Genomic DNA, 21,040 nt, shown 5'->3' on the forward strand with positions numbered 1-21,040 from the left:
TCACTGAGCTGCGCCCGCGGGGTGGGGGTGGGGGCACCTAGCGGCCGGGAGGCAGCAGGGGGGAGCAGCGGAGGTTTGCCCGCTCCTGAGACCCCGCTCCCCGGCACCACCATGTAGCGAAACCCCAAGCTCCACAGCGCGGCAAACCCAGACCCAGCGCGGCTGGAAATCCCCAGTGTGGCCGCGGCCGGTGTCCCTGAGATGACCTTCAGCTCACTAGGATGACGTCATAATAAAATGACCACGGCCCACATTCCCACTCCCATGATGCACCTGACACCACCACACTTCTGAAATTTCCAAAACGAGGGCAAGGAAGTGGGTGGCACTCAAGCCCCCCCCAACTCCATAGTCAATAAACTCTATTAGGCCACGCCCCTAACTCAGGATCCTCCCCAACTCCATCCTCTATGAATATTCAATTAGGCCCGACCCCTAACCCATCATCTATACATATTCAATTATGCTCCGCCCCAAATCCACCCACATGAATATTCAATTGGGCCCCACCCCAACTCATCCCCTATGAATATTCGATTGGGCCCCGCCCGAGACAGCACCCATGCCTCCAGACCCTGTGGGCTGCCACTCATTCTCGCCCACTTCCTGTGGACTTGTGCTTTAAATAAGTCTGGGTCTTTCTCGCCTCTGCCCACATCTCCTTGAATGAGACACCAACCACGGAGACACGGACCAGAACCCGGCCTTGCCGGGCCACAGCAACAGCTCCACCCAGAGCGCGGCCTCTGGACTCCAGCCCTGGCGTGGAGGACCACACGGAAGACGTGCAGTCGGTCCGCTGGGCCCCTTCACGCCATCCTGGCTACATCCCGATTCTTTTTTTTTTTTAATATTTAAAAAAAAAGATTTATTTATTAGTAAGGCAGCGTGACAGAGAGAGAGAGGGAGACACAGACAGAGAGATCGTCCATCCACGGGTTCACTCCCCAAATGCCTGCAACAGCGGGGTTAGTCCAGGCTGCAGCTAGAAACCAGCAACTCCTACGGGCGCGGCAGGGCCCCTGCCCCACGGGAAGCTTGCAACAGCCGGGCCGAGCCAGGCCTCCCGTGTGGGACGCAGCTCAACCTGCGGCGGCGCCGCTCCTGCTGCCCCGCAGCCCAAGTCCAGAAAGGAAGAACCGTTGCTCTCCTGCAGACGGAACCCTGGGGCTCACAAGCCCACAGACCCTGGTGGCCAGGCAGTCGTCGCAGCCCAGGCTCAGAGGCTGGACGAGGACAGGACGCTGGACACGGAACTGCCTGGCACAGAGCAAGGGAGACGCCGTCTCTCGGGCCTCTCCTGACGGGCACGCGCGCCCCGAAGCCCAACGACGCGAGGCTGGCCTCCCCACCCCCCCCAGCTGTGAGTTTTCTGCTCTCCTCTGAGACCCCTCCCCCTGCCCACTTCAGCGAGCAGCCTGACCCAGAGGGAGACGGATCCATCCAGACTGGCAGACCAGCGGCCCTGAATCCTTCCCACGGGCCGAGAGGACGCCACTGTGGGAACGGGTTCGGGCCTGGTGAGGTTTGTGTCCCTGTGCTGTTTCTCGGGCCCACGGCCCAGATCTCACAGCGACAGGTGACGGGACCTCTGCCTGTGCACCCAGGGGACTACGCTCAGAGGGGACTTCAGAACGTGCCTGGGACGTGGAATTGGAAAAGTTCAAAAAAACGGAAAGTTCATGGAAAATGTGTACTATGAAAAACTGTAGATTTCAATTCTCTTTTATTTGCACCAAAATCTACATACCAGGGCAGGTGTTTGGTGCGAAGTTAAGACAGTTAAGCGGCTGGCGCTGTGGCGTAAGAGGTAAAGCCGCTTCCTGCAGCGCCGGCATCCCATATGGGGGCAGATTCAAGTCCTGGCTGCTCCACTTCTGATCCAGCTCTCTGCTGTGGCCCAGGAAGGCGGTGGACGATGGCCCAAGTCCTTGGGGCCCTGCACCCTCATGGGAGACCTGGAAGAAGCTCCTGGCTCCTGGCTTCGGATCAGCGCAGCTCTGGCCATTGCGGCCATCTGGGGAGTGAACCAGCGGAGTGGATGGAAGTCTCTCTCTCTCTCTCTGCCTCTCCTTTTCTCTCTCTAACTCTGACTTTCAAATAAATAAATAAAACTTAAAAAAAGAAGAACGAACGTGAGCACTTCTGCAGTCAATGTCACTGAGCCTCTCGGGCGCTCATCAGAGACTTTGCCGAGCTCCCGGCACCTGGAGAGTCTCCAGGGAACCAGCACTTGGGCGAGCGCGTTGCTGTCATCACAGGGGCTCGGGGCTGCTGCGTGGGCGCAGTGCACGAGCCCGCCCAGGCGGCCGGGGTCCCCTTTCCTCCTGAACACCGAACCACGCGCTCCAGCCGACAGAACGGCGGCTGTAACCAAGCGTTCCCTTTCCTGGTATTTGCACAGTGTGCACGCTCAGTGAGCGCTTAACAGGGAGGCAAGCGCAGGTGAGACCCAGCTTTCTTTAGAAACGTAAACGGGGGCCGGCGCTGTGGCGTAGCGGGTAAAGCCGCTGCCTGTGACTCTGGCATCCCATACGGGCGCCGGTTCGAGTCCCGGCTGCTCTATTTCTGATCGTTTCCCACTAATGCACCTGGGAAAGCAGTGGAAGATGGCCCAAGTGCTTGGACCCCTGCACCCCCATGGGAGACCCAGAAGGAGCTCCTGGCTCCTGGCTTCTGTCTGACCCAGCCCTGGTCGTTGTGGCCATTTGGGGAGTAAACCAGCAAATGGAAGACCTCTCTCTCTCTCTGTCTCTCCCTCTCTCTCTGCCTTTCAAATAAATAAATAAATATTTGGGGGGGATCTGGGTGCAGAGTGAAGAGAGGGAGAGACAGAGCCCCTCCATCAGCTGGTTCACTGCCCAGAGGCAGGAGCTCAGACCCCCACCCTGGTCTCCCGGGGGGGCGGCACCTGAGCCGCTGCTTTCCCAGGCCCACGGGCAGGCGGTGGGACCGGACGCACAGCCCCGCTTCTACCACAGCGCTCTTGGAGCACCGGCTTGGCCTTGATAAGACTTCTTCACTGCTTGGAAGCTGCTTTGCTAACATTAAACATTTATTTCTTTGGGAGACACAGGGAGCTCCCTCTTATCTGCTCGCTCAGCCCTCAGCCGCCCAGGAGCTGGGTCTGGGGCTCCCATGTGGGAGGCAGGCGCCCACCGACCGGAGCCCCCATGGCTGCCTCCCAGGGTGCGCAGCAGCAGACGCTGGGGCCAGGCCCAGGGGCTGAACCCGGGCACCGCAGCTCAGCCCTGGGCATAGTAACCACGAGGTCAGCGAATCGCAGCCGGGACAGCAGCCGGCGCCGCGTGTGCTGGGTGGGTCCCAGAGCCCTGTGTCCTAGGAGGGCGGGGCTTCCTTCAGCTGCGGGGCTCAGGGGCGGGGCCTTGGGGGAGCGATTCGATTGGATTAGGTCGGGGGGTGGGGCCCCCACGATTGCACCCTGCTGGCTTTATAAGGAGAGAGCCAGACAGGTGCACACGCCCCGTCTCTCGCCCTGAGCCACTGGGGACTCCGCCAGCAAGAGCGCCGTGGCCAGAGGCCCGACCAGCGCGGCCGCCCCATCTCGGCCCGGAGCCTCCAGAACCGTGAGCCTGCTCCATCGCCAGGGAGGAGCTGACGCAGACGGCAAGAGGCGGGTTGAGTCCCCCAGGCTGGCGCTGCGATGTCACATTGGAGTGACAGCCCCGTGTGCAGTCAGAATGCCCGACGTGGCAGGAAGTGAGGCTGGCGGGTTCTGGAGCCCCGGCACGCCCAGGAACCTTGGGTAAAAGGGATTGGCTCAGATGCAGTTGCTGCCGGTGACATCCGACGGCAGCACCTGGACCCGGCCTTGGAACCGCAGAGGCTGTAGGAGGCTACACCGGGCTCCGCATCAAAGGTTCCCACAAAGCCGGCGGGCGGCGGGGTGTGGTGGGCTAGGCTGCCGCTGCGATGCCAGATGTGAGACCCGGCTGCTCCACTCCCGACCCAGCTCTCTGCTGTGGCCCGGGGGGCAGTGGAGGAGCCCCGAGTGCCTGGGCCCTGCACCCACGTGGGAGACGCAGAGGAAGCTCCTGGCTCCTGGCTTCGGATCAGCGCAGCTCTGAGAGTTGTGGCCATTTTGAGGGTGAACCAGCGGGCGGAGGATCTTCCCTCTGTGTCTGCGCTGTGCCCTGGAAGCCCCAAGCCCCTGTGCCCTTCAGCAGCGCAGGGCCACAGACGTGTGTGTGCGTGTATACATGTGTGTATGTATGCGTGTGTATTTGTGGGTGGTATATGTGTGTATGTGAAGACCGGGGCAGGGACTGGGGTGACGCAGCCACGAGCCACAGAGCCACAGGAGTGCCCAGGACCGGCAGAACCGAGGAGCCACACGGAACGCATGCCCCGCTCCGGGCCCCGAGAGGAAACCTCCCTGCCCACCCCGCAGACTCCGGCCCCCAGGACCAGGAGCCAGCCCGTCTCCGGGTCTGAGCCCCGTTCCTGGTCACTTGTTGCAGTGGTCGAAGCAGCTAACCAGGTCCTCAATGCGCAAACCTGCGACACGATCACATAGGCTAACCCCCAGGGGCCGGTGTCGGCGCAGGCTGGCTAAGCCGCCACCTGCCGGCCGCCGTCCCGCTGCTCCGCTACCGACCCAGCTCCCCACCGGGGGCCCGGGAGAAGCAGCAGCAGATGGTCCTGGTGCTCGGGCCCCTGCACCCACGTGGGAAAGCAGGGTGGAGCTCTGGGCTCCTGGCTGTGGTCGGGCCCAGCCCCAGCCACTGCTGCCATGTGGGGAGTGAACCAGCAGATGAAGATCCCTCTCTCGGTCTCCTTCTCTCTCTGCCACTCATTCAAATAAATAAATAAATAAATATCAAGGAAAAAAAAAAAAGCAGACTGCGTGATAGCCCCGGTGGCAGGTCGAGTGAGCGTCACAGTTTCAACTTCACGACGAGGACGAAGAGCATTTGGAGATTTCTGCCCTGAGAACCACGCACAGCAAGAGCCACGACCGGTGACCGGCCTGGTGGCGGCGAGGCCACGGGTGCTGCTGACACGCGGCCGGTCCCGCCCGCCCTGCTCTCTGGAGGAGACGCCCGGGCACACTGTGGGGTTCCTGAGAGATGCCGTCTTCCCCAGGCGAGTCCGGCACCCCTGCTTAGGTGGTCTGGAAGGGTCCCTCCAGCAGGAACGTCCCCCGGTCCCGTTTCTCCACGCGGCTGCAGCCAGCGCCGGCGGGGGGACCAGGCAGCCGCCCGAGACCCGGCTCTGCTGTCAGAGCTGCGGTTTCCACCCCAAGAAGCCGCAGCCTCACGCACTCGGCTGCCGAGGCCTCGCCTGTCAGTGGGCAGGGCCCCAGCCCCCGCGCGCTCCTGCTCATCTGGCTCTCAGCCGCCAGGGACTGACCCACAGCGGTGTGCCCGGCTATCTTTCCCGCCTTTGCTATTTAAAGATTTATTTACATATCTACTTGAAAGGCAGAGTGTCAGAGAGTGAAGGGTCTTGTCTGTTGCTTCAGTCCCCAAATGGCCACATTGGCCAGGGCTGGGCCAGGCCAAGCCAGGAGCCCGGAGCCTCCTCCAGGTCTCCCACGTGGGTGCAGGGGCCCGAGCACTGGGCCGTCCTCTGCTGCTTTCCCAGGCCACAGCAGGGAGCTGGACCGGAAGTGGAGCAGCCGGGACTCGACTCAGGTCAGCGGCTCACGTATGGGAGGCCCGAGTCGCAGGCAGCGGCCTAACCTGCTGCGCCACAGTGCCGGCCCCGGCCCATCTGCTAAGGCGCCCCCCTCCCACGTCAGAAGGCCTGGGTTCAACACCCAGCTCTGCCCCCGGTTCCGGCTTCCGGCTAACGCAGCCCCTGGGAGGCAGCACCTAAGACCCCAGGATGGGTTCCTGCCTCCCGTGTGGGACACCCCGACCGGCCAAGCCAAGCCTCCTGCCTCTGGCCCCCGACGACAGGCACTGTGGCATTTGGGGAGGGGAGCTTTCTGCCTCTCAAATAAAAATACAACAGACAGAGAAGTAAGCGAGCCTTTAGCTGGGTAAGTCCTCACTGGACGCACTGGTCAGAATGATCACACTGCAGGCCGTGGCCTCGCTCAGAGAGCACCGGCCGGGGTCATCTAATCGCCCATTTCCCGTTCTTCTCTCATTCTTGCTCCTGAAGCTCAACCATCAGCCAGCAGACACAGACACTGAGTGTCTGCCAGCCCCAGCGTCCCCAGGGTTGCAGCGTCCCTCACCCAAGTGTCGAGATGCGCCGCTGCCTTTGGACGCGGGGCCCGGAGCTGCCTCCCCCTCCCCAGAACAGGCGGCTTCCTCTGTGCACCCCTGGAGGGCCCTCGGGATCCCGGGGTTCACACAGTCCCGGGCACAGGCGCTGGTGCCTCCCCTGTCCCAGGCCTGGGTCTCCCCCCTTCCCTCGAGTTTAGCCGGGCTCCCATCCGCGTGTTCCGTGCTATGAAGCCATTCCTGGACCTGGGTGGGGCACGCTCTATAAATAGACGGAGCGAGGCAGCCTTGCCGCTGCGCATACCCCTGACAGATGCCACCGGCCTCCGCCCAAGCTGGGCACATTCCGGCCTCACCCCCACCCCCACCCCGGCCGCGGGCCACCAGGGACCTGAGACACCCCCCTCCCCGAAACTCCCACCCATCACCAACTGCCATCGAGTCTGGGGCACCTGGAATAAGGCACCCGTTCGCCGTCCTCACAGCCACTGCTGCCCTACCGTGCCCACGGGAAACTGGGTGCGAGACACTTGCCCTAGGTCCACGCCTCGTCAGCAGTGTGGACAGATTCCAGCCCCAGCTCCGACTTCCTGGGCCACTGAGGAACCACGGCTGCAGCCTGGCTTCTCGCGGGGCTGCCGTTCGGAATTCGGAGACGGCTACCTGTTCTCCACCGCCTCCACAAGAGACCACCAGACGGGGCTCAGCACCCCGGCCCTCCCACAAGCGGGGCCGCCCAAGCACAGAGCCCGCCTGTCAATCACCCAGGCAGCCCCGTCTGATCCCCGAGCAGGCACCTCCTTGCAGCATTTTACAGATCACATACACAGTCCCGGGTTCACAGAATTTCATTCGTTTGTCCTCAGTGCAATGCTTTTTTTTTTCCTCTTTCATGGAGGAAATCAAAAGTTGGGGGGCTGGATTTTCAGCGCTCGTCAAAGCGGCATTGTCCGCTCGCTCCGCCTGGCCCAAAGCTAAGTATCAAGGCTACGCGAATACGGGACGGTGAGAGTAACAGCCAAGCGGGGTCCCAGAGCCCAGACAGGCCCCCAGCCTCCGGGCAGCTCCCAAGCAGCGCGGCCCGGCCAGGACCAAGGGGAGCCCGGTGGGAGCCGAGGGAGGCTGCTTCTCCCGCTCCTGGGTGGAATGGTCTACCTGTCACCCATCTGTTTAAGCAGCCGAGCGCCCACCGCTCCAGGGCCGGACAAAAGTACCGCTGAGTAAGGGGGTAATAATAGCTCCCCACACGCTGGGCTGAGGCCCAGGAGACAAGGGGCGCCTGGGCCCGACCGTACCCCGAGGCGCTGTCCCTGGGACAGACCCCAGACCCGGCCTAGGCAGGGCTCCAAGCTCAGGCACCTCGGGGGAGGCCCCTCTTGCAACCCACTGCCCACTGCCTCAGGAGGTCCAGCCAGCGGTCAAGAGCCCTGCGGGCCTCGCTCTGCTGCGTAAAGGCCAGGACCTGGACCGGGGCCTCGTGGGCCTTGCTGGGGTCCGGGGCGCCAAGGCCAGGGTGCAGGGGGAGGCCACCGTCGGCCCTGCGCACCCTGAGACCCGGCTGTGTCCACCCTCGGACGCTGGGTAGAGAGGGGTTAGCGGGAGGGACACGGACCCCCGCGGGGCCGCCTGAGCACCGCACCCAGGCCCCAAGTCCCCGGGGACCCCGAACCCCGTGCTGCCCGGGCCGCCCCTCTGCCCCTCCACTCCGAGCTTCGTGGCCGCGGGTCTCCCCTCGCTGCCCCACACTCCGTGCCCCGCCCGGCCCCTCGCGCGATCCAGCCGGGCCTACCTGGCGCGGTCGGAGCCCCGGGCATCGGCGTCCGAGCCTGCCTGGCCCTGGCCGGGTCTTCGCCGCGAGCCCCGTGTGGGCGCACGGCGGGCGCGGGCCCGAGGCGGGTTTTATGCGCGCGGGGCGGGGAGGCGCCGCGGGAAGGGGGCGGCCGCGGGCGTTAGCGCCTTTCGCAGCCCGGCGGCGGGAAGGCGGCGCGGCATTCAGCCGTGGCGGGAGGCGGGCCGGCGGCGGGGCCCGGCCGGGGCCCAGGTCTCCGCTCTGCGCTCCGCCTCCCCAGCTGGCCTCCTCTGGGTCGGGGTCCCGCGCGCGTTCCGCCCGGCTCCTTCCCGCCGCCGCTTGGCGCGAGTCGCCCCAGGCGAGCCCGGGAGGGGCCGCCCGCGCAGGGCCGGACGCGGGTCGGGCGCCGGGGCCGTCCCGCGGGCGAGGGCGGGCCGCGACCTTGGGCAAGCTCGGGGGCGCGGGGAAGGCGCGCGGGAGCCGGGGGCGGGGCGGGCGCAGGTGTGGGCTCCGCGCCCCGACGCTTCGGATTCCCCACCCCAGCCTTCTCCTCTCCCAGCGGCGTCCCCACCGGCGCTGGGCCCCTCGGCGCGCCGGGAACTGGGGGCCCAGGGGAAGGGTCCGCGGCCTCCGGGCGCAGGAGGGGACTGGCGTCGGGGCGGCACTGGCGGGTCCGCTCCGCCCGGGAGCGCCGGCCACGCGCTCTGCTAGGTTGGTCCAGGACGCCCCTGGGATGCGAACTTCGCGGCTGTAGCCGGCACCTTGCTCGGGCCCCTGGCGCTGCAGGCTGCTTGGCGCGGGCGAAGGTGCGCACAGGTGTCCTTGGCCAAACGTGGGACCCAACGCCCCGAGGCCCGCTCGGGATGAGGCGGACCTCCCCTGCGGCCCGCGCCCCGCCGGTAAAGCGGGAGCGTCGGGGTCCTGGCCCCCGTTCGTAGGGTCCGGGCTGCAGCACCCACGCGCGGGCCAGTGCTGAGGGGGTCTTGGCGGCGGGCCCCCGCCGTGCGCTGTCGTCTGGAGCGGGGCGGGGGGGCCGCGTTATCTGGCTCCACGGCGATGTCCCCCGCCCGCGGGAACCCGACGCCTTGGAGGTCCCGCGGGTGCGGCGTCTCCCGTGGCCTCCGCACACCGGTACCGCTCCCCTAGAGTTTGCAGGGCGTGGGTTGGGGACGGAGAAGCCAGCGATCGGGCGCACGCTCGCACCGGCTGTGTTCGTTCCGGGGAGCTGGGGACGTGCGCGGGAGGAGCCCGCTGGGCCCAGCCTGCGGGGCCTGAGCGTGGCGGGGTCGGCACGACCCGCAGGCCCTACGAGGGCCAGGAGTGCGGCGGCCTCCGCCGGGTAGGGGGACCGGGTCCCGAGTGGGCGTGGGGCGGAGGGGTGGGAACAGGGCGCGGCGCGACCGGTGGCGTCCGCGCGGGGCTCGCTCCCTCGGGGCCTTTCGCTCGGCCGCCGTCGGTGGTTCGTGCGTTACACGGGAGCGCGCGCACGATGCCCGTTCACACGCCTGCGGCCGGGCACGAGCGGCACGCTTCCGCCTCGGCCAGTGTCCGCGGCGACCCTCGGGTTCCTCGAGCACCAGGGGGCCCCGTGCAGCTTCTGCGCGCGTGCTCGCCCCGCACATGATTCCTGGCTTATCGGAAACTCCTGTCGAGCCGCGAACCCCGCGTTTGCTCTGCATCCGGGGCCGAAGCCCCGCAGCCCTCGAGTTCGGCCCCGTCGCGCGCTGCCCCTTTAAGGCTCGGCGGCGCGGGGCGCGAGGACTTCCAGCCCCACAATGCCGCGCGCGGCCGGCGCGGCCCTGATTGGCGGAGGCTCGCTTCCGCCTCCCCACTTCCGGCCGCGGCCCGCAGCGGTTGGGGCTGCGGCGGCCGCCCGAGTCCCCGCGGGCTTTCGGGCGCGGGTCGGCCCGCGCGGGCGGTGGCCATGAACTTCTCCGAGACGTTCAAACTCTCCAACCTGCTCTGCAAGTTCTCCCCGGACGGCAAGTACCTGGTGAGCGGCGCGGGGCGGCGGACCCGGGACTCCGGGGGCCAGGGCTCGGGTCCGCCAGGGCCGGGGCGGGTGCGGGACCCCGGCAGGCGCTCCGTGCAGGGGCGGGGCAGGTGCAGACCCTGGAGGTGTTCCGGGCAGGTGCAGACCCTGGGGGGTGTTGTGGGCAGGTGCGGGACCCGGGCAGGTGCGGGACCCAGGCAGGGGCTCCGGGCAGGTGCGGGACCCGGGCAGGGGCGGGACCCAGGCAGGGGCTCCGGGCAGGTGCGGGACCCGGGCAGGTGCAGGACCCTGGGGGGTGTTGTGGGCATGGGCGGGATCCAGGCAGATGCAGGACCCGGGCTGGGGCTCTGGGCAGGGAGAGACCTGGGCAGGGGCGGGACCCCGGCAGGTGCTCCTTGCAGGGGCGGGGCCCGGGCAGCCGCGGAACCTGAGCAGGTGCAGACCCTGGGGGGTGTTGTGGGCATGGGTGGGATCCAGGCAGGTGCAGGACCCTGGCTGGGGCTCTGGGGAGGGCGGGACCTGGGCAGGGGCTCTGAGCAGGTGTGGGATCCAGGCAGGTGGGTGATCCGGGCTGGGGCTCTGGACGGGGCGGGATCCAAGCAGGAGCGGGACCCGGGCAGGGGCTCCGGGCAGGTGCGGGACCTGGGCTGGGGCTCTGGGCAGGGCGGGACCTGGGCTGGGGCTCTGGGCGGGGATGGTGGGGGCGACCTGGGCAGGTGCAGGACCCTGGGAGGTGTTGTGGGCTTGGGCAGGGGCTCTGGGCAGGTGCAGGCCCCGGGCGGGGGGGGGACCCGGGCTGGCGCCCAGGGCAGGGGCGGGACCTGGGCGGATGCGACTCCCTGCGCCCTGGTCTCCATCTGTCCAAAGCCGGTCTAGATGTCAGCTGGTTGTTAATTTTGCTGGCGGGAGTGAACAGTTGGGCGGCGGGAGGACTCCTTCTCTCCTCGCCTGGGCTTCTCTCCCGCAGCCGCTCCCCAGGCCGAAGGGGCTGCCTGCCGGGCTGAGCTCCGAGCCGGCAGGGTGGCGCCTCGGTCACTGAGTTCTAACACCTGCCAGTACTAAAGTGAATCTTTAAAGTCAGCCCGAAAAGTCAGCCCGAGCTCCGGGGCCAGCGAGGACTCAGGCCTGGGGATTCTGTGCTGAGATGGGGGAAGAAAGACTGATACATTGTCACCTCGGGTGGGGAGGAAGTCAATGTAGCGAAGCCAGCTCCGGGGAACAGCTTTTCCTCTGCGGACTGTGAACCCCAGGCAATGGGGGGGCTTCGACCCCCACCCCATGAGCTGGAGAAAGCTCCCTACAGGTGGTCGGGGTGGAGGAGTCCCTGCTGCCTCCTGCTTCAGGTTCTTAAGGAATAGCTCCGGGAGGAGTAGGAAATGTTTCCTAAGTATTATTAAAATAGTCACACTTTATACTAAAATGTAATGATTTTAACGATTCAACTTTATCGTTTATTGACTCCTCTTGCCTTTGGGGTGGGAGCAGCACGTAGCCACGGACGTCACCTGCGCCCTGTTTCTAGGCTTCCTGTGTGCAGTACCGGTTAGTCGTCCGGGATGTGAGCTCCCTGCAGATCCTGCAGCTGTACACGTGCCTGGACCAGGTCCAGCACGTGGAGTGGTCGGCGGACTCCCTCTTCATCCTGTGCGCCATGTACAAGCGGGGGATCGTGCAGGTGTGTGGGGGGGCTGGTGCAGGTTGGGGGGCGTGCAGCTGTGTGTGTGAGAGAGGGCTTGTGCAGGTGGGGGGGTGTGCAGGTGTGTGGGGGGGGCGTGAAGCTGTGTGTGTGAGGGGCTTGTGCAGGTGTGGGGGCGTGCAGGTGGGGGGGGGCTCATGCAGGTGTGTGCTGAGTGTGTGACTGGGGAGTTGCGCAGGGGTGTGTGTGTACGGGTTGCGCAGGGGTGTGTGTGCTCCTCGCACTCAGAAGTGTCTCCAGGAATCCCTGGGGGAAGCTGTGTCCGCCCTTCCCGCCGGAGGAAGCCTGAGGCTCTGGAAGCCCCTTTCCTCCCAATCAGCTGTTCTCCCTCTGTGCTCACTTTAACTGAGGACACACCGTGCCATCTGAGTTTCCTAGCGAACGCGGTCAGACACGGGCGGCGGCGCGAGCCGCGGTCTGCGCAGGCCCCTGGGAGGCGGTGTTTCCTCTGCCTCCCGGAGCTAACGGCGCCGCCCTGGGAAGGCAGCGAGCGCTGCACGCAGAACACCGCGGAAGCACCCGGGGGCTCGGGGCCTGCGGGGCCCCCCACCGTCCTCCACAGGAGGCCCCGGCCCCCCGGTGCTGCTCCGAGCCCGCAGGGTGCAGGGCTGCCCTCCTGTCTCTCCGGCCGCAGGTCTGGTCCCTGGAGCAGCCGGAGTGGCACTGCAAGATCGACGAGGGCTCAGCGGGGCTGGTGGCTTCGTGCTGGAGCCCGGACGGCCGGCACATCCTCAACACTACCGAGTTCCACGTGAGTGCGGGCCTGGGCCCGGAGATGCGAGGGGGCTGCCGGGGGTCGGCGAGCCGGGCCCTGCGCCAGGAGATGCAGAGGGGGCTGCTGGGGAACGTGGAGGGGGCTGCTGGCGGTCAGTGGGCCAGGCCCCAAGCCGGGTAGAGCAGAGGAAGATGCCAGGGGTCAGTGGGCCGGGCCTGGTGCCGGGGAGACGTGGAGGGGGCTGCTGGCGCTCAGTGGGCCGGGCCCTGCGCCAGGGAGACGCGCGGGGGCTGTCGGCGGTCAGTTGATGTGCCCGAGACCTTGGGGCGCGCGTTCGTCCAGGGCCTCGCAGGGCGGGCGTGGAGGGTGTCAGCAGGAGGCTGCCGGCACGAGCCTGTGTATCCAAGATGGAGGAAAACGCACCGATTCCTGCCATATCTGCTTTCCTGCTGGGACGTTAGAACCCCGTTTGCTTTCGTTTTCAAATATTTGTTTGAAAGGCAGAGATCCAGAGAGAGAGAGAGAGAGAGAGAGAGAGAGGGAGGGGTCTTCCATCCCCTGGCTCACTCCCCAAGTGGCTGCAATGGCTGGAGCTGGTTCAGGTCAAAGCCAGGGGCCAGGAGCTTCTTCCGGGTCTCCCACGCGGGTGCAGGGGCCCAAGGACTTGCGCCATCTTGCACTGCTTCCCAGTGGATCCAGCAGGGAGCTGGATCAGCAGTGGAGCAGCCGGGACTTGAACTGGCGCCCACATGGGATGCCGGCAGCACAGGCAGAGGTTTAACCTGCCCCTGAAGCCCCGCTTTCTCAGCGGCCCCGGCGCAGTTGATTGAGCACAGCAGAGCCACCCCCACCCTGCCCCGCCCGGGTCTCCCTGGCTTTTCCCAGGGTCTGGGGCTCCCCGCGTCAGCACCGCGTTGCTGGGTCGGCAGGGGTCTACGTGTCTCCTCCCGCCCTCCCCCGAGGTTGTTCCGCGTCGGGCGGCGTTGGCGGGCGCTGCTCGTTCTCGGTTCCCGGTTCCCGGTGAGAAAGGCCTGCCCGGCGTCCTCCGCTCTCCCGTTGCTGGACCCGAGTCCGGAGCTGTGAGTGCGGTGCCCGGGCCCTGCTGGCACCCAGCAGCCCCTGCGAGCGACTGGCTGCGTTCGACTTTCTGACGCGTTTGAGCAGAATTAGGGTGACTGACAGCCCGCAAGGGCCGGGGTGCTGCTGTGGGCCTTCGGTCTGGGCGTTCAGTCCCCGAGTTGTTGACGAGGCTGATGCCTTACTGTTCTGCGCTCTCTCTCTCTCTCTCTCGCTCTCTCTTTCACACACACACACACACACACACACACACCGGGTGTCAGTGTGGCCCGGGTTCATGTGCAGTGTACTACGCTCTCTCTCGCTGTCTCTCTCCCTCTCTCTCTCTCTCACACACACTCACACACACACACACACACACCAGATATCAGTGTGGCCCTGGTCTGCGTGCAGCGTACTGCGCTCTCTCTCTCACACACACACACACTCTCACACACACTCACACTCACACACTCACACACACACCGGGTGTCAGTGTGGCCCTGGTCGCGTGCAGCGTACTGCGCTCTCTCTCTCTCTCTCTCACACACACACATACACACACACACACACATCAGGTGTCAGTGTGGCCCTGGTTCGCGTGCAGCGTACTGCACTCTCTCTCGCTCTCTCTCTCTGTCTCTGTCTCTGTCTCTCTCTCTCACACTCACACACACACACACACACTGGCTGTCAGTGTGGCCCTGGTCCGCGTGCCATGTACTGCGCTCTCTCTCTCTCTCTCTCTCCCTCTCTCTCTCACACACTCACACTCACACACACACACACACACACACACACACTGGCTGTCAGTGTGGCCCTGGTCCGCGTGCCATGTACTGCGCTCTCTCTCTCTCCCTCTCCCTCTCTCTCTCACACTCACACTCACACTCACACACACACACACACACACACACACACACACACACCGGATGTCTGTGGCCCTGGTCCGCGTGCCGTGTACTGCGCTCTCTCTTGCTCTCTCTCTCTCTCTCTCACACTCTCTCACACACTCACACTCACACTCACACACCGGCTGTTTGTGTGGCCCTGGTCCGCGTGCCGTGTACTCTGCCGTGGGATCCGCTCTTGCCCTCCGAGCTTCAGCTGTGCGGAAGTCTTTACGTGTGCAGCGTCCTTCCTGGCTCCGCCCGTGCCGTCCCCGGTCCGTGTGTGCCAGGCCCTCTGCTGCCGCGCCAGGTCGTGGGCTGGGCGCGGGGCTGTGCTGGTGGCGGCGTGCGCCGCCGTTGCGCGGGGGATCCGTGCACTGAGCTCCGCTGGGAGGCTTGCTCCCGCGCCCTGGTGCTGCCCGTTGTGCCGTGGGTCCGTGGGACAGCAGCGTGGCCAGGGAGGCTTTCGTGGCCTTTCTGTGTCCCTGGGTCTTGGTGTACCTGTCTTGCAGAGCCTGGACTCAGCTGGGAAAAACCAACTCAGACGGAAGACGTGTCTGAGGTCGGGGGAGCTGCCTTAACTCGTGTGCGAGCAACGCGGCTCACCCGGCTGCCCCCTCCCACCGTCCTCCCGCCTTCTCAGGCTCCGTGGCAGTGCAGCCGGGGGGGGGGCAGTGCAGCCGGGGGGGAACAGTGCAGCCAGGGGGGGCAGTTGGTCTCTGTTTGTGCCACAGAGGCCGCGTCGCTGAGCCCCCCACCGTGGCCCCTGCGCTGGCCGTGGACGTGGGTGGCGTGGCGGCCTCGTGTGGTTGCCACCTTCTGTTCTTGCTGGGTTTGTTGGTGGCCACAGACCACGGCCATCTTTGCAGACCTTCCGCGGGGAGGAGAGGCAAAGCCGGCCTGCCGGGCTGCGCCCTGCTGCTCCCTCCGGCCCTGTGCTCTGATGGGGCCCAGCCGGCACGGCGAGGGGCACGGTTCCTATGGCAGGGGACGCGGTGACCACCGTGTGACGCGGCACGGAATGCACCTGTGCTCAACCGTGTGTCATTCAGCCACGCAGGGAGCAAACCCTGGTGGTACACCGAGGGAGGAGGCAGTGAGGGAGGAGGCACCGAGGGAGGAGGCACCGAGGGAGGAGGCACTGAGGGAGGGGGCACCGAGGGAGGAGGCGCGGGCTGTGGGGCACCAAGGGAGGAGGCACTGAGGGAGGAGGCACCGAGGGAGGAGGCACTGAGGGAGGAGGCGTGGACTGTGGTGCACCAAGGGAGGAGGCAGTGAGGGAGGAGGCAGTGAGGGAGGAGGCACTGAGGGAGGAGGCACTGAGGGAGGAGGCACCGAGGGAGGAGGCGCGGGCTGTGGGGCACTGAGGGAGGAGGCACCAAGGGAGGAGGCACTGAGGGAGGGGGCACTGAGGGAGGAGGCGCAGCCCGCGGTGCAGTGGCTCATGGCCTCGGTGCGTCCTGGCTCAGGGACCGTCTGCTGAAGCTGCCGGTGGACTCTGGCGTCTCCTCTCTCCCTTCCCCCCACAGCTGCGGATCACCGTCTGGTCCTTGTGCACCAAGTCCGTGTCTTACATCAGGTACCCCAAAGCCTGCCATCAGGGTGAGTGCCGGCGCAGCCAGGCTGCCTTGGCGGGCGGTGTGCGGTTCCGAACTCGCTGCTCTGGGAGGCAGGGAGGGCGGCTCCCGGCCAGTCCTTCCCCGGGCTCACGGGAGCTCTCGCGGTGCAGCCCCTCCACCCGCTTCATGTCTGAAGGGCTGCAGCTGACTGGATGTGGCCTTCTCTGACGTGACCCCTGACCCCTGACCCCTTCCCGTCCCGTCCCGTCCCACGCACTGAGTGACGTCCCCTTCCTGCCGAGGGGAGCGCTGGGCAGCTCAGAGCTCGCTGCTTGCGCTACTTTGTTTCTTAGGTTTATTTGTGTTCATCTGAAAGGCTAAGGGGGAGAGAGCTTCCGGGCACGGGTCACTCCCCAGCGCTGGAGCCGCCGGGGCCCGGCCGGCAGCCGAGGGCAGGGCCGGGGATCCAGCTCCGGGCTCAGGGTGCCCGTGGCCGGAAGCTGGGTGGCAGCAGAGGTGGCACTGGACTGCGGGCACCGACGCGGAACGCGGCTGCGCCCTGCGGCGGCCCTGCCCGTGGGCGTGCCCCTCCCACGGCAGGGAGCCGTGACCTGAGGGACAGGTCCGTGTCCCCGGCACCAGCAGCGGCGTGGAAGCGCCGTCTCGGGACGCTCGGGTGTTCACTCACTCTTGTGTTTATGGTTGAATCTTAGACGAGCCACACGCACACTTCCTGGCTGCAGATCATAGTGTTTTCTCTCAAAGTGTGGGTCTGACCGGGCGATTATTTTTAAACCCACACAGAGCTGGAAAGTGTGTAACTCTTCAACTGAGGTTTTCTCCGAATTTCCAGCTTTTCTCCCAAAGGAGTCAGAAGTGAAAATAAGAAACAAAGTAACAAGCTGACGTAGCCGCGAACTCTGATTGCCGTAGTTTATTTTCTGGGTTGGCAGAATTCTGGGAGGGGCTAGGGCTCAGCCGCTGCCCGGTCCCTGCCCTGCGCGTCCCCGCTCGTCCCTGCCCTGCGCGTCCCCGCTCGTCCCTGCCCTGCGCGTCCCCGCTCGTCCCTGCCCTGCGCACCCTGCTCGTCCCTGCCCTGGGCGTCCCCGCTCGTCCCTGCCCTGCGTGTCCCTGCCCTGCGCGTCTCTGCCCTGCGCGTCCCCACTCGTCCCTGTCCTGGGCGTCCCTGCTCGTCCCTGCCCTGCGCACCCTGCGCGTCCCTGCGCATCCCCACTCGTCCCTGCCCTGCGCGTCCCACTCGTCCCTGCCCTGGGCGTCCCCGCTCGTCCGCATGGATGGCACCCGGCGCCCGTGCCGCCTCCCTCGGCCTCCTCGCCTTTCTGTTCTCGGAAGCGGCTGTGTCGTCTCCCCGGGGCCGCTTCCCGAGCCCAGGCCTCCCCCCTGCCCCCACAGGAATCACCTTCACCAGGGACGGGCGCTACATGGCCCTGGCGGAGAGGCGGGACTGCAAAGACTACGTGAGCGTCTTTGTGTGCAGCGACTGGCAGCTCCTGCGGGTGAGCACGCAGGCGGGCGGGGCCCTGGGAGACAGCGGGACTTGGCGGCTGCGTGTGCGTGGCCAGTCCCACCAGCCGGCACCGGCGGGGCCTTCGCTGCCCTTGGGCCGTGGTGTTCGCACACGTGTGTGCTGCCGCAGAGAACTGAGTCCCACGTGGGCCCAGGGCCTGCTCTGCGTGGCTGGGGGCGCCCGCGGCGTGCCGTGGCAGATGTGGGAGGCAGACAGAGCCCGGCAGGGAGCGCCCGGCGGGCTGTGAGCTGAGAGAGGCGAGAGCAGCAGGGGCGCCGTGGCGTGGCCAGGCCGCTCGGTGCGGGGCGTGCCGGGACCGAGTTCTGGATGGTTGTGTCCGTTTCTACGGGAGAAAGCCGATGCCGGATGTCTGAGAACTTGGCCGTGAAGCTGTTGCGTAAGGCCATGTGTGCAAGCTCTGGTCGCCTTCCGTTTGAAGCACTTCGATACGGACACCCGGGACCTAGCGGGGATCGAGTGGGCACCCAACGGCTGCGTGCTGGCAGTGTGGGACACGTGCCTGGAGGTAGGGGCTGGCCTGCGTCTCGGGCGAGCGGGCCTTGGGCTCGCGGCAACGCGGGAGAGCCGCGCTCCCGGCCACGTGACCCCGGGGTGTCGCCCTGTCCCGTCCCCAGTACAAGGTCCTGCTGTACTCGCTGGACGGCCGGCTGCTGTCCGCCTACTGCGCCTACGAGTGGTCGCTGGGCATCAAGTCTCTGGCCTGGAGCCCCAGCAGCCAGTTCCTGGCCGTCGGGAGCTACGATGGAAAGGTGGGCACGGGGCAGGGTGGGCCAACCTGCGGCGCCTGCGCCCGCCACCCGCCTCACGGGCTCCTCCCTCAGGTGCGGGTCCTCAACCACGTGACGTGGAAGGTGCTCACCGAGTTCGGGCACCCAGCGACCGTCAGTGACCCCAGGACCGTAAGTGGGCGGCCCCGAGCCCCGGTCCGGAGTGGCGGGCGGGTCGCGGCTTTCCTGCCCAGGCTGGTCCTGGGGTACGGATGCCCGTTCCTGGGAGCGTCCACCTGGGGTGCTGCTGCCTCTCCGATGCTGGGGGCTCCCTGGGCTCTGTCTCGGCCACGGCCACGATGCCCAGAGGCTCCTGGTGGGGGTCCTTGCCCTGGCTCTCCCTCTGGCCCCCGCCCCCAGCCTGATGTCACTCCTGCTCTGCATGGGTATAGACCCCGTCCCCCGGAGGAGCCCAGGGCAGCAGCGCAGGGTGGGGGCACCCAGATGGGACTGCGGCGCCAGCGGCTCCTCCTCGGGGGAGGGCGACAGCTCCAGGCTGAGGGGCAGGGAGTACAGAGGTCCTGGGGTGGGGGCTGTGTCCCCTTAGCAACAGCGTGAACGGGCCTGGGAGCCCAGCTGGGGACAGTAAGGACGACAGACAGGGCCACCGGCCTCGGGAGTTGTGCCCGTGAGAGGCCCAGGCGGGGCCACCGTGGGCCTGAGGAGGGCGGCGGGGGTGGGGTGGGGGTCAGGGGGTCAGGGACCCTCCTGGAAGGGACCTGGAGGAGAAGCCTCGCAGGAGGACCCCGTGCCAACTGGGGAAAGGTGTGGGCAGGCAGAGCGGACTCCTGAGGTGGGCGTGGCTCCTGGCGTGTCTGCGTCCCTCCCCCGAGACCCCCAGGCACCCAGGGCCGCTGGCCGCCTCTGTGCCAGCGCTGTCACCTGTGACCCTGAGCTGCCCCGGCCTGGCAGGCTGAGCACACACACTTGCCCGCTTCCAACGGTGGACGGGCCGCGTGGCCGCGTGGCCTGAGCACACTGCCCCGTGGAGCAGGCAGCGGCCACGCCGTGTCTTCCAGGTTGTTTACAAGGAAACCGAGAAGAGCCCGCAGCTGGCGCTGGGCGCCCTGCCCTTCCCGCCGCCCTGGCCAGCGGCCCGGCTGCCCTCGAGCTCGGACAGCAAGTGTGAGTGCGCGGTGCGGGCGGGGGTGGGGGCGGGGTGCCGGGCACTGAGCCACAGCGCGCGCCTCCCTCTTCTCCCGCAGACGACATCGCGGCCGTGCCCGTGTCCCTGCAGACGCTGAAGCCTGTGGCGGACCGGGCGAACCCCAGGGTCGGCGTGGGCATGCTGGCCTTCAGCGCTGACAACTGCTTCCTGGCCACGAGGAATGGTCAGTGCCGCCGCCCCCTCCCGGCATAGAAATGACGGAGAGATCCGCCAGGCTCACCGTGCTTCGGCGCTCCCGGGCCTGCGCTGCGGTGGCGGGGGCTACGGGCCGGGTTACGGGCCGCTGTGGGGCCCACGCCTCTGCCCCGTTCCACCTCCCAGTGAGGGGCGGGAGCGGGGCCCTGCCTGGGTCTGCGCCCTTCAAAGCCTCAGAGTCCTTGACGCTCTCGCTCGGGTCACAGGACAGGACGACAGGACGACAGGACGGGCGGCAGGGCCGGCTCCAGGCTGAGGGGAGGAAGTGCAGAGGCTTGGGGTGGGGGTGGGGGCTGTGTCCCCTCGGCCACAGCCTGACCGGGCCTGGGAGCCCAGCTGGGGACAGCAAGGACGGCAGAGACAGCCACCGGCCTCAGGAGTCTGTGCCTTGTGAGAGGCCCAGGCGGGGCCACCGTGGCCTGTGGAGGGCGGCGGGGGTGGGGTGGGGGTCAGCGGGCCAGGGACCCTCCCAGCCTCCCGGACAGGATCTGGAGAGAGCCCTCGGCGCGCGCAGGCCGCCGGCTGAGCTGTGCCGCCCCTTCCTCCCAGACAACGTCCCCAACGCCGTGTGGGTCTGGGACATCCGGAAGCTGAGGCTCTCCGCGGTGCTGGAGCAGCTGGGCGCCGTGCGCGCCTTCCAGTGGGACCCGCAGCAGCCGCGGCTGGCCATCTGCACGGGAGGCCCCAGGGTGCACCTGTGGTCCCCGGCCGGCTGCGTGTCGGTGCAGGTGCCCGGGGAAGGTGAGCGCGGCGCACCCCAGCCAGGACCCGCGCCCTGCGGTCCCGGCACCCGGCCGCTCACCCTCTGGCCTCCCCCTCCCCCCTCCCCCCAGGTGACTTCCCGGTGCTCTCTCTGTGCTGGCACCGCAGCGGGGACGCCCTGGCCCTGCTCAGCAAGGACCACTTCTGTCTCTGCTTCCTGGAGACCGAGGAGGGGTTTGGCGCAGCCCCTGGACGGCGGGGTGGCCGCACGTAGGCCGTGTGGGGCTGGACGGCGGGCTGGCCGCACGGAGGCGGCCGGGTGGGCATGGAGGCGGCCAGGGTGGGTCCCCAGCCCGGGCAGGGGCGGGGCCTCTCCGCAGGGTTCCCCAGCCTGGAGGCTGCATTCCACAATTTGGTTCTATTTTTCTATAGCAAAGCATTTTTGTAAATATGTAGGTATTCAATGTAACTTTATTATTTAAAATAAACCTGATTCCTAACTGTTGCGCTTGTTTTCTCAAAGGCTGGGTCCCGGGGAGCTTTGCCAGTTAGGGTTCCTGTCCCAGAGAAGAGCGGCAGGGCCCCCTCCCCGCTAAGACCGACTCGGTCTGCCGTGGAGCCCGGGCTTCAAGGCCCTGCAGGCTTCAGGAAGTGGGCGGGGCACCCTGTGGAGGCCCCCCCACCTGGGCTTCCCTCTGTGACTGGCACCGGGCCCCCAGCAGCTGGCCACTCCCACTGGGGCTCCCCTGTCCTGTTTGGGAACC

General features: G+C 66.9%; 2 protein-coding genes across 4 annotated transcripts in view; one reads left to right on the forward strand and one right to left on the reverse strand.

Annotated features, from left to right (window-relative positions):
* TP73 (tumor protein p73) overlaps positions 1–8,316 on the reverse strand; it is a 64,958-nt gene extending 56,642 nt beyond the window's left edge. Inside the window, exon 1 of the mRNA XM_070077071.2 lies at positions 7,987–8,316. The gene's annotated coding sequence lies outside the window, so the exon portion shown is untranslated. The remainder of the gene's footprint in view (positions 1–7,986) is intronic.
* Positions 8,317–9,797: 1,481 nt separating this feature from the next.
* Positions 9,798–20,776, forward strand: WRAP73 (WD repeat containing, antisense to TP73). 3 transcript variants are annotated; one of them, XR_016210279.1, is made up of 12 exons: positions 9,798–9,979; positions 11,502–11,654; positions 12,310–12,426; positions 15,866–15,938; positions 17,309–17,412; positions 17,863–17,949; positions 18,059–18,193; positions 18,266–18,343; positions 19,231–19,336; positions 19,449–19,542; positions 20,124–20,315; positions 20,408–20,776. XR_016210279.1 is itself a non-coding variant. In XM_089299350.1 (12 exons), exons 1-12 carry the CDS (start codon positions 9,911–9,913, stop codon positions 20,548–20,550), a joined length of 1,383 nt encoding a protein of 460 aa, XP_089155476.1. In that variant the 5' UTR covers positions 9,799–9,910; the 3' UTR covers positions 20,551–20,776. The 3 variants fall into 3 exon arrangements, 2 of the variants coding, with proteins under 2 accessions (XP_089155476.1, XP_089155474.1); XM_089299350.1 differs by having other exon boundaries at positions 9,799–9,979; positions 19,417–19,542; XM_089299348.1 differs by having other exon boundaries at positions 9,823–9,979; positions 11,465–11,654; positions 19,417–19,542.
* The last annotated feature ends 264 nt before the right edge of the window (positions 20,777–21,040 follow it).

The sequence above is a fragment of the Oryctolagus cuniculus genome, chromosome 7 (genome assembly GCF_051225735.1).
Source record: "Oryctolagus cuniculus isolate XC-2025 breed Fujian yellow rabbit chromosome 7, ASM5122573v1, whole genome shotgun sequence".
NCBI classification, from domain to species: Eukaryota; Metazoa; Chordata; class Mammalia; order Lagomorpha; family Leporidae; genus Oryctolagus; species Oryctolagus cuniculus.